General features: G+C 36.2%; 1 protein-coding gene across 5 annotated transcripts in view; it reads left to right on the top strand.

Moving 5' to 3' along the window:
- The window catches only part of gas7a (growth arrest-specific 7a), a 310,258-nt gene that overhangs the window by 17,362 nt on the left and 279,875 nt on the right, over window positions 1-13,021 (top strand). For all 5 annotated transcript variants that reach the window (XR_007825875.1, XM_051100521.1, XM_051100520.1 and 2 more), the window contains 2 exons: window positions 3,451-3,536; window positions 7,972-8,040. Coding sequence is in view for 4 of the 5 variants with exons in the window: in XM_051100521.1 (XP_050956478.1) it covers window positions 3,451-3,536; window positions 7,972-8,040 (155 nt within the window). In the remaining variant the exon portion in view is untranslated. The remainder of the gene's footprint in view (window positions 1-3,450; window positions 3,537-7,971; window positions 8,041-13,021) is intronic.

The raw sequence follows: 13,021 nt of genomic DNA, 5'->3' as shown, positions 1-13,021 counted from the left end.
ATACATGGTACACCTAAGTGTTTGGAGAGGACCGAGTGGACAGATGTGTTGGAAGAGGATGTGCACACAGTTTGTTGGGGATCTTAACTGATATTTACATACTTTTAGCATGATGTGCCAATAAATTTACCAGTTTGTGAATAACGGTGTATATAGTGATATATTGTGGCAGGAGGAGCAAAACGACAGACACAGTGGGCATGACGTCAGGCCTTGGAGAGGCTTTTATTAAACAATATAAACAAAAGTGTCCAAAAGGGGGAATAAAAGTGTCCAAAATAAATAGGGGATCTGGTGTCCTCGACGTGCAGGGGTTCCGTGAAGGAGGGGCAGTGTTCAGAAGGGAACGGTCCAGGTAAGGTGTGGAGTCCGGCGGCCGCACTCACTCCCCGCCGAGGTCCGCAGCACGAGGGGTAGCGGCTTCCTTCAGCGGCTTCATCCACCTTTCATTATGGCACTTCCTGAGGCGGGTAAATCGGCCCAGCATCCTAGCCCGCAGCCATCTGGGTGCTAGCCCGCAGCCATCATTTTCGGTGCTCGTCCCTCTACACTCCCTTCCTGGACCCACGAGGACACCAGCGTGCATGCACAGGAAGAGACCGGTCTCCCGAGGAGAGGCGCGCTCGGCATTTTAACAGCGGCGGTGATGAGGCTTCATTCACATCAGGTGTGCCTCATCACACGCCGCCAGACCTGACTGTTTCAGCGCCCCTTCTCTCTCGCACACCCACTCCCGTCGGGAGCCTGATGAAGGGCGGTGATTACGGACGGGGTGAAGATGATAATTAGGGGGAAGGCAGCCGACTCGTCAGAATATATATATATATATATATATATATATAGGTGAGAGGACATAGGACAGGTGATAAAAAGAGACATGGTGGAAAATTCTGTAGATGGAGGATGAAAGACAGTACTGTGTGAACAAAGGAAGAATACATGGTACACCTAAGTGTTTGGAGAGGACAGAGTGGACAGATGTGTTGGAAGAGGACATGTGCACACAGTTTGTTGGGGATCTTAAGTAATATTTACATACTTTTGGCATGATGTGCAGTTTTTCCGGCAACGCTTTTCAGCGTCAGTGCTCCTCACAGGCTGCATGCAAAAACAAACAATAGCACAATCTGTGTAGTCTGATTCAAATGACGGTTTGAATCAGTTCCTTTTAATGAAATGTTACTGAACAAACTCTGAATCGATGAGAGTCGATAAGAGTTACTTACTGAACTGCAAGTTTCATGTCAATGCATCAATTCTGTTTAATTGTTCGGCTGTTCTTTCCTGCTCGGCCACTATGTAAGCAAAAATATATTCTCTCTTTACGTCTAATGTTTCTTAAAATGACAAGGAAAATGTAAAAAGTAAAAAATGTCAAAAAAAAAAAAAAAGAACTTTAAAAAATATTTGGCAAGCTACGTTAATTTTGGTCAAATTTTGCAGCTAATAAAAGTTATATTGTCAATAGTGTAGTGATAAGCTAACTGCTTGTAAATCATTTTCAAAATACATAGCTTTCTTTTGGTCACCGTGGTGAATCTGTGTGCCTAACTTGAACCTGTTGTAAAATTTGCATGAGGAAATATTTCACCCTCACACGAAATTACCAATTATGTGGATTCCTATTCAAAAGACTGAATTTCACCCATGAATAGTGTACAGTAAATGTGACCACACATTTATGCATCTAACATGAAAAATTTCACAAACCTCTGGGTTAGAGTTCACTTACAGGAACATTCCCCTAAATTCTACAATAGTGGTGACCCATTTGATCATTTCTGAGATTAAAACAGCAACATTGGTTGTCAGTCTTCAGCTTTAATCACTATCCCACAACATATATACAGTTGAAGTCAAAAGTTGTGTTCTGACCTGAATAAGATATTTCACATAAAATACATTTACATAAAGTCTACAAGAGAAAATAATATTTAATAATTTATAAAAATGACCCTGTTCAAAAGTTTGCATACACTTGATTCTTAATACTGTGTTGTTACCTGAATGATCCACAGCTGTGTTTTTTTGTTTAGTGATAGTTGTTCATGGGTCCCTTGTTTGCCCTGAACAGTTAAACTGCCTGCTGTTCTTCATAAAAATTCTTCACGTCCCTCAAATTCTTTGGTTATCCAGCATTTTTGTGTATTTGAAACCTTTCCAACAATGACTGCATGATTTTGAGATTCATGTTTTCACATTGAGGACAACTGAAGGACTCATATGCAACTATTACAGAAGATTCAAACGTTCACTGATGATCCAGAAGGAAAAAAGATGCATTAAGAGCATCTTTTTGAAACTTTTCGAATTTTAAGATCAGGGTAAATTTAACTTATTTTGTCTTCTGGAAGCATGTAAGTATCTTCTGTAGCTTCTAAAGGGCAGTACTAAATGAAAAAAAAAAAAAAGATATTTAGACAAAATAAGAAAAATTTACACATCTTTATTCTGTTCAAAAGTTTACACCCCTGGCTCTTAATGCATCGTGTTGCCTTCTGGAGCATCAGTGAGCATTTGAACCTTCTGTAATAGTTGCATATGAGTCCTTCAGTGTGAAAAATGAAAAATTTCATCCCTGTGATCCAAGATGTTCATGTCTTTCTGTACTCAGTCGCAAAGAAATTAAGGTTTTTGACGAAAGCATTCCATGATTTGTCTCCATATAGTGGATTTCAATGGGGATCAATGGATTGAAAGTCCAAACTGCAGTTTAAATACAGCTTCAAAGGGCTCAACATGATCCCATCTGAGGAATTGGGCATTTCTAAAAAAAATAAATAAATAAATGATATACTTTTTAACCACAAATGCTTGTCTTGCACTAACTGTATGCATCTTTTACGCATTACGTAGTCATGTTTGAACGGTCATATACGGTTAGTTCTTCGTCTGTGTTCTTTGGTACAAAAAAGGTAGCGTAGGGTGAAAAACTCCATCTCATTTTCTCCTCCAACTTAAAAATCGTCCGACATCGTTGGTTTAACTTTTTTTGTAAAGGGCGTTTGACTTTCTTTGCATGTTCCCCTTGTAAACACTGGGTCGGTACTTCCACCTACGTCAAGCGTGACCTTTCCAACATGACGTTGAGCTGGTGCAAAATAATCATTTGTGGTTAAAAAGCATATAAATCTTTATTGTTTTAAGAAAATTGCTGATTGTTTTGCTAGATAAGACCCTTATTCCTTGGCTGGAATCATGTAGAGCCCTTTGAAGCTGTATTAAAACTGCAATTTGGACCTTCAACCTGCTAATGCCCATTGAAGTCCCCTATATGGAGAAAAATCCTGGAATGTTTTCCTTAAAAACCTTCATTTCTTTTCAACTGAAGACAGAAAGACATGAACATCTTGGATCACATGGGGGTCAGTAAATTATCAGGAAATTTTTATTGAAAATAAAGTGAACTTCTCCTTTAACAAAGACTCACTCTCTGCCTCTGTGTTGCAGTAAATGGACGTCAGCTTCTTGGAGCCTCTGGACAAGTACTGGAGCGTCCAGATGTGTCCCTGAGGAAGACCAGCCTCAGCAACCAGGTAAGGTCTATTTTTGAGTTATCACCTGCTTAAACGTATGAATATGGCATAATATAACTCTGTGGAATGATGGAGTGAAGTGCAAACATTTTACAAATACCAAATGATTTGGTCTCTCGCTACTTGGATTCGGACAGAAATATATGAGTCAGTAGATCTGGTGCCATCTGCGCCAATCTGGGGACAGTAACAGTTAAAGAAGCTGATGAAGCAGGGCCAAGTAAAACCCTCCCTATCCCACGTGATCGACTAACAGCCAGACAAGGGCAGCTCATGTCATCAGCAAATGGGAGCGGCAAGGAGTAGGCCATATGGGCGGCCCAGTTCTGGATCCTCGTACGCGGTTAGAGTTTGATCTCAGGCCAGGATTGGAAAGGTGTTGGGTTTAAGCGGAGCTGGGAAGGGTTAGACGGAGAAGACGAGGGACGCTGGGGTGCCGAAAACAGTTACCGAACGGGACTGGGCGAGCGGCGAAAAACGGAACCGCAGGTTGCGGGCCTGCGCTGACATGTTCTGCAGGACGGTGAGGTTTTGCATGTTCGTTAGCTTCTAGTGCTGTGCATGCTGGTCCATGTTTTTTATTGGAAAGATGGAGTGTGTGTACATAGGTGTACAGACGCTCCACACATAATGCAAACGCACGCGCTATGCTAGTACAGTTAAGCATAGAGGGTGGAGGCAGTGTAGTTCGATGCATGCTGGGAGATGTTTGCTTATACACACGCTAAGCACATTGTCTCAAACACCTGCTCACACAAGGATGGTGATGCAGCGTCTGCAGCTTTAAATAAGGCACATACACCAGCATCGGACACACACACACACCTCTCGGAGCTCTAACACTGATGCAGAATGAATACAGATACCTTGAAGCATCAGCCAGTCTGAAAGATAAGCTCACGGCAGCACTCACACACACGCGCGCACGGTGAGAAACGGCTTTGTTTTCGCAGGTCATGTGGTTTGTCTCTGCTGACAGCGTGCTGTTGTTTGCAGCTTACCTCCAATAATAATTAGCCCCATTTCACCCCTCCTCCTTCTCTCTCCTCCTCCTCCTCCCCTCCTCTCTGCTCATACACACATACGCTGTGGAGGAGGAAGGGGGCGTGGTGCCGTTTGAGTAAATCGTTCGCCTCCCATCATTTTAGCGCTCTGTTCTCTCCTATTTTTAACTCTCTTTTATTTATTTTTAGGTATTCATATTGTTATTTAAATTAGTGGTGTTTGATAAGTCACACTTTACTATTGCTATTGCTTTAGATATGGATTGAACTTTGGCTTATTGCTCACCCTGCACATATTTTTTATTTTTTTTTTTTTTACTGTGAATGATGCCTCAAATATCATGCTGATTGTTGAGGGGATTTGTGTCATCGCTTTCCTGAGGCATCAGACTTACAGTCTTTACAAAAACCCCATAGATTTGAATGAGGGACTCAAGTCATATCTAAAGCCCAGAAGATCATAGAGACTGGGGGTGGGCGCTTTTTTGACTTGGACCAGTAAGCAACTGCCTGGAAACCACTAGAATGCCCTAGCAACCGCATAACAGCATGCTAAGAGCTGTTTTCTGTGCTGTTTGCTACAGTATGCTGTTCACATTTTTTTTTAAGATTTCAGCTTATTTATTTATTTGTTTGTTTGTTTCTCATTGTGACTTTTCGTGTTAATTTAGCACATTTACCCCCAAATTTTCATTACTACAACAACAACAACAACAACAAAATAAAAACTTTAAAGTAATAAAATCACCCTGACACAATACAGTGTTAATTTGTTTTTATTTTATTTTGTTATATTATTTTATTTATTTTATTTCCTAGCATAACTTAAAATTCATACGCTACTGTGAAAGGTATGCTTTCATTTCATGACTATTAGACACATTTTTTCCCAAAATTCTTATTACTGTTGGGGAAACAATTTTTTACATAATAATTACTATAATACAGTAATAAAAATGGACAATTAAGCATATTTTACCCCGAAATTACCCCAAAATTCTCATTACTCTTCTTTAGGGGAAAACACATTTTATTTTTACAAAAAAAAAAAAATAAAAATCACCCTGACACAAAACGTTGCTTTGTTTTGCATTTTTATTTTATTTTATTTTATTTTATTTTATTTTATTTTATTTTATTTTATTTCTTCTTTTTCTATGTCATATTTTCATTTTTAAAAATTGTATTATTTTTTTTTATTTTATTTTATTTTATTTTATTTTATTTTATTTTATTTTATTTTATTTTATTTTATTTTATTTTATTTTAATTTTATTTTATTTATTAAGCATAACTTAAAATGCATACACTACTTTCTGTTATTACTGTTCTTTGGGGAAAGACTTAGATTTTTTTATTGTTTTTATAACTAAATAATTAATAACTAATAATTAAATAATAATTACTATAATACAGTAAAAAAAAAAAAAAAAAATCAAATTCCACACAGCATTGCATTTTATTAATTCATTATTCATTCATTTTTCTTAGCACTTAAAAACACTTTTATTTGTACTAATTTTTAGTAAATTGAATACATGTAATAAATATTTAATAAATATCATCCTGATCCCACTGGTTTTATTTATTTTATTAGCATAACTTTTATTAGCATAGCTACTATGAACTTTGTAATGTGCCCCTCCTATTCTTGAAGTTTTGGCTATATATAGAGAGAGAGAGAGCTTTTTTTTTTTTTTTCAGATTATTGCAACATCAAGTTTTAGACATTACAGTGAACAGTGGAAGTGGAAATGTATTATTTAAATGGGTCATCAGATGCAAAGTTCACTTTTTCATGTTATTTGAACATTAATGTGTGTTGGCAGTGTATGTACAAAACTACCCTATAATGATAAAAATCCATGCAGTGGTTTTTAATTAATCTGTAAAAATAATATCCCCTTTTTCAAATAGAGCCATTCTCAGATGCCTGTCGTTGTGGCGTCACACTGCGTCTTACCTCAGATCAGTTGTAACAGTCCAACCTCCATGTTTTGATGCCAGAGCAGGGATGTAAGTTAGACAAGAATATCTCAGATTGAGCGATTGAAGTGTTGTGTTGCTGGATGTAATAATGAACACAGTGGTCGTCATTTACTCCCGACATCTGAGCTGCTGAAGATGCAGTAGATTACATTTGTTTGTGAAGGGAATGTGCCTCCCGATCTACATATATCCGTCTATGTTTGAAAATCATTCATGATCCACCTTCACTTACAGCAGAAGTGAGTATAAGGGTTTTAGCGCTAAACGCGCTAAATGCGGCTAAAGTAAACAGGCTCGTCACTCCACAGAGAGAAGAGAGGGGCGGGGCAAGCAGAGCTCATTAACATTTAAAGGAACAATCCCTCAGAATGGGTTGATTTTTGCAGAACGCATTTACACACGCTTTTACACAACCATTGAGAGTTTTTAACCAAAGTATACTAGAGACTTTTCATTAAGACCCTAAAGAATCATATCAACTTGTGGAAAATGGGCATCCGATGACCCCTTTAAAATAAATTACTGTTAAAGGTGGACTAAGCAATTTTTGAAAAACCCTTTTGATCGCAGCCACACTTGTAGCCAATCAGCAGTAAGGGGCATGTAATGAAAGAGAGAAGAGAGCGCTCAATTTGAGTGCACAGGATGGATTTTGGATCAACTATAGATAGAGAGAATTGGGAAAATATCAGAGGAACAAAACATTGAAAAGAAGGCTTACGATCAGGCAAGATGTAAGACCAGCGTAAATACCAGAGCGGCTTTCCAGCGGAAGTTGTTTCTTCTTGATAAGTGAGTAACGTTGATTTTGCTTTGTTTTACACAGCTTATCTGTGTTGGCTTTTGCTTGAATATGCTTGTGTGTCATCTTCACTAGTTTCCGCAATCGTCGTTACGCCAGGGGTGAGGTCTAGTTGGGGTATGGGTGTGTTTGTTTTGGTGCTTTCAAACATCAAAATTGTTTGGCAAAAATCACACACCTTAAATGATCCTAAAAACAGGCTTTGTTCTTTATGCAAAAGATAATTTATTTTCCTCTTTTGTCCCCTTTTGATTCTGGGATGAAATCTGACCTGTACCCACCCTCTTTCCTGTTGACCGTGTGCCCTCTTAACTGTTTTTGAAGTCTTGTGCACCTCACCTACTCTCTCTCCCTCACACTCCGTCACGCTTTCACGACCCCCCTCCCCCTGAGTCCCCCCACACCGCCGCCCCCCACCACCACACACACACGCTCCACTCTGCATCGCTCGCCACAGCAACAGAGCCAGGCAGTCAGACTGCGCGCGGGAGTCGAGCGGTGTGGCAGAGCAGCGGCGTGAAAGTGCAGAAAGAGTGAGACAGCGAGAGAAAGAACGACAGAAAGAGAGGAGGCAATGGAGATGGAGGAAAGCTTTGATGCTGAGGGCAGTTTTGATGATGCCTCCTGTCTGTCCCCACAGAGCCCAGGGTCCACCTCCCCAGCCAGGAGACAGAATAAGGAGAAGGAGATCAAGGAGACCAAAATCACTGTGAGTATTGCTCACACAACACAGCTGACGTATAGACGTATAGATCAGATGCTCCTAAATGCAGCATATGTGAGTTTTCAGAACTGGCCCCTGGGATTTCAAATCAGCGGTTGGCTGTATCCCTGAAGTGCTTCGCAGATGTGAAACATCTGCTCAGTGTTTTGTGCCACTCTCTGTTTTGTGTGTGTGTTTGTGCTTCACAAGTGATGTTGCTGGAAGTTCTGAGAGTGTGAAGATGCACTATGACTAGTGGATTGCATCACCACTGTTTTGCAATACCACGGTTTCACCAACATGGAAGCGTTCATTCAAATAACCATTCCCAGATTTAATTGCTAGGGTGGAAGCAAACGGAGTGGAAAATGCATCCGATTTCTTTCCGGCACTTTTCAAGAAACACTCTGTGTTCTTGCGTCTACCCGCTTCCCAAGAGTCCGCTTGCTATTCCAAACGCTGTTGACCAGCCTCCAAGGAAGAGAGTATTTTGAATGCCAACACAAGCTGTGCGGACGCTCTGGCTGATGCTTGACAGTGGGAATCTCGTGCACGTACGCGGCGCTTGCAGCCACGCCACTTCTTTTGCAAATTATGTATGCGGCGCGAGTACGGAGACGTGGCTTTGCGGCTGTATTCGAACCCTGCTTTGATCCAGCTTCACCTGAAAACGGCTTGCACAACAGATGCGCTTTGGTTTCATAGATTTCAGATTTACTCCCAGCAAAATTCTCACCTAAACCTCCACTTAGGCAAAGTAGGGATGATTTTAATTCCAAAAGAAAAAATACTTTTTGGTTTTAGCTAGTGATTTTAATGCTGGTTGGACACTTCGTACAGCTTCCACAGTATATATTTACATCGGCTTTGCTGTTATGTAACCTGTAGTGTGAATATGGCGAGAGATGTACAGATATTCTGGCGAGCGTATAGGGCAGGTGAGGTGTCCGTCAGAGAAGGGAGAAAGAGAGAGACCGCCCACCAGGGAGAGGGAACTAGAGGAGCCTAGAGAAGCGGGGAAGACATGGCTAGTCCAGTTTCCATGGTGACAAAGGCAATAGTACTGACTAATGGGTGCTGAAATAAAAAACACACACACACAAAGAGGGAAAAATGAACGAGAGCGATATGGGAGGAATGAAAGAACGCTGTCATTCAGCCTGTCACTGTTTGTACAGAGAGGCAGCGTGCGGTGTGTTTAGTATGCTGCAGTTTCAGCGGCAGGTATACAGAGACTGCTGTAGTATTCATACGTGGTGTGCGTTAATAAACGTGTCATTTCCTCTAACAAAGGAAGTCTGATGGCTTATTGAAGCGTAAGGGGTGATGTGCAGTCATTATGGTCATATAAACCCCAAAAGGGTTTTTCTTGATAATGGCTGAATGTGATTCTAGTTATTACACAGCTGCTATAAATCAATAAATGGACTGATATTGATGTGTTAATTATTATTAATAATGATTGAATATTTTATTATGTGAGAAGGAGCAGCCATGAAACCAGCACAGCTATATATACAAATACACATACATACATACAAAAAATAAAATATAAAAATGTATACATTTTTATATTTGTACACATAAAAATACTTTGTGTGTGTGTGTGTGTGTATATACAAACATACATACATGCAAACTATTCAGTAAAAAAATATAAAAATGTTTAAAAATACTTAAAATAATAATAATATATATTAATTATAGTATAATTAATACTTAATATATACTTATATAATAATTTTATACTATAAATACTGTAATGTATATACTCAAATTTTACTGTAGTACTGATATAGTGTATACACTATAATTAATGTACGAATGTAATTAATACTATAATTGTATACTATATATATACTATTGTACTGTAGTGCTGATACTGTAGTATAACTGATACTATATACATATAGATACAAACTATACAGTACAAAAATAAAAATGTTATACATTATACAAACAGTAATAATACAGACAATAATAAAACAATTTAGAAATATAAATATATAACAGAACCACTTACATACATAAAATATACTGTGATTTATATACTATATGCACACTATAATATATTAATATAATAATGTAGTTAATACTATAATTCTATACTATATATAGTATAATATACTATATAATCATAACAAATTAAAAATATAAATATATAACAGAACCATTTACATACATAAAATATACTATAATTTATATACTATAGATACACTATAATTAATATATTAATATACTAATGTAATTAATAATATAATTAACTACTATAATTAGTACTATAATTAATATACTATCATTTTACTGTAGTACTGATATACAGTAGTGTCTGATGCTATTTATACACATAGATACAAACTATACAGTACAAAAATACAATCTAAAAATGTTATACATTATGCAAACAATAATAATATATAAATACTAATAAAACAATAAAAAAATATTATGAACATAACCACTTACATACCATGAAATATATCATTTATATACTGTATATGCTTTTATATACAGCTTATAATTATACTGTATATAATTGATATACAGTAAAAAAAAAAAAAACAACATAAAAAAGTTATACATTATACAAACAGTAACAATATATATATATATATATATATATATATATATATATATATATATATATATATATATATAATGAAACAATTTATATTTGTTTTTATATTTTATAAGAACATAAACCCCATTTTAGGGGTGTATTTAAGATTTAAAAAAAAATGTTTTATTTTATTTTATTTTTTATTTATTTGTTTATTTGTTTGCTTGTTTTTTTGTTTTTGTTTTTGTTTTTGTTTTTTCCCCTCACTGTGACTCTTCATGACAATTAAGCACATTCACTTCTGAATTCTCATTACTCTTCTGTAAGGGAAAAAAAAAAATATATATATATATATATAATATATATATATATATATATTTATTTTTTTTGTACAACACGTTTTGTTTTGCATTTATTTTATTTTATTTTATTTTATTTTATTTTATTTTATTTTATTTTTTTATTTTTATAACTTAAATACACCACCATGAAAGGTACACTTTGTTTTCATGACAGTTAATTTTTCTCAAAACTCTTATTACTGTTCTTTGGAGAAAAAAAAAAAAAACACATTTTAATAATAAAACAATTTTAAAATATTGTGATATACTATCACAAATTTAATCCCATGATATGTGTCTATGAAAATCAAACTGCATCATGGTATATAAACAAATACCATAGCTTTACTGCAGTACTGATATGCTGTAGTACATCTGATACTATCACTGAATCATGGGACTATTTTGTGTTTTGCTTAAAAGCTGAAATCTTGCTAGAAATATCAATATTAACAATTGCATTACTGAAAGTGTAATGCATGTATGGATTTCTGTATATATTACAAGGTATTTTTAGCTCTCTCTCAAAAACGCACAAGTGATTCTCCATGACAACCGCTGAATTGGAGACACGTTGAATCAATAGCGTGAGGTTGTTGGACTTTGAAAGGCTGGTCTAGAAGCTTTTACCTTTTGCCTCACCTTGAGTATCTTTTGAGTATCACTAATACGGTACCAAAAGCCAGTCAGTTTGGCTGACTGATTCAGGCTCGCTCTCCATCCTGATGCACTTTACTGCACTTCAAATAATAGCTAGCTGTCAACAGCTGGTCGTAGTGCCAGCGCTTGTAAACAACTGAATATCGTGAACTAGAGTTATATGGAGGCCACATTTTAGAGATGTTTTTTTTTGCGAAAATGTCTTGCACTTAGAAATGATGTCATCCGTTATTAGTATTGTACAAATATTGTTTTGCAATGGGGGAAAATGCCCTTACAGGAAAAGCAATTTGTCGCTTAGCAACAGAGGCCAGGCACCCTACAGTCTGAGCAGCGGTTGCGATCTCTGTTTGTACGTATATGGATGAGTGTACGCGTGTACGTTGTAGAGGAACCTGCTGACCGGATTGGTGTTTTGCAAATTTATTTGTTTGCTTGCCTGGTGATTTTGTGTCCCTCATGTGTGCTGCATGCTATCATTAGGTCTGTGATATTTGCGGCTGTTCAGCAGAAATGGTTGGTTTCCAGCAGTCGTGTTCATTACGGCATTAAAAGCGAGTGGGGCAGCGGGTTCATGGGATGGTGCCAGACGTACGCTGAGCACAGGCATTCTGCTTACCCAAACAAATACTGCGTCCGTTTTTTACCTTTCCCTATACAAGCACTCACACACACACACACGAGAACACAGGTTTTTTTGTTTTGTTTTTGTTTGATTTTTTTTTAACGCTTTGTTTTGTTGTATGTTTTCTTGTGTTTTCTTTCGTTTGTTTTATATTTTTGTTGTATGCTGTCTTATGTTTTGCATTTAGTTTTGTTGTGTTTTATTTTGTTTTACATGTAGTTTTGTTTTACTTTTTGTTGTATGTTTTGTTTTGTTTTACATTTATTTTTGTTTTGTTGTTTTGTTTTTACATTTATTTAGTTTTGTTTTACTTTTTGTTGTTTTGTTTTACATTTAGTTTTGTTTTAATATTTGTTTTATGTTTTGTTTTACATTTAATTTTGTTTTACCTTTTGTTGTTGTATGTTTTGTTTTGTGTTTTGTTTTAAATTTAGTTTTGTTTTACTTTTTGTTGTTTTGTTTTACATTTAGTTTTGTTTTAATTTTTGTTTTATGTTTTGTTTTACATTTAATTTTGTTTTACCTTTTGTTGTTGTATGTTTTGTTTTGTGTTTTGTTTTAAATTTAGTTTTGTTTTACTTTTTGTTGTGTTGTTTTACTTTTTTGTTTTGTTGTATGTTTTGTTTTACATTCAGTTTTGATTTGCTTTTGTTGTTGTATGTTTTGTTTTGAGTTTTGGTTTACGTTTAGTTGTTTTACTTTTGTTGTATGTTTTGTTTTACATTTAGTTCAGTTTAACTTTTTTGTATGTTTTATTTTACATTTGGATTCGTTCTTGTTTTGTTGTATGTTTTGTTGCAT

This window comes from Labeo rohita, chromosome 3 (genome assembly GCF_022985175.1).
Source record: "Labeo rohita strain BAU-BD-2019 chromosome 3, IGBB_LRoh.1.0, whole genome shotgun sequence".
Lineage (NCBI taxonomy): Eukaryota > Metazoa > Chordata > Actinopteri > Cypriniformes > Cyprinidae > Labeo > Labeo rohita.
Note: the sequence above shows the minus strand (reverse complement) of the source record. Positions and strands in the feature narration are given on the sequence as shown.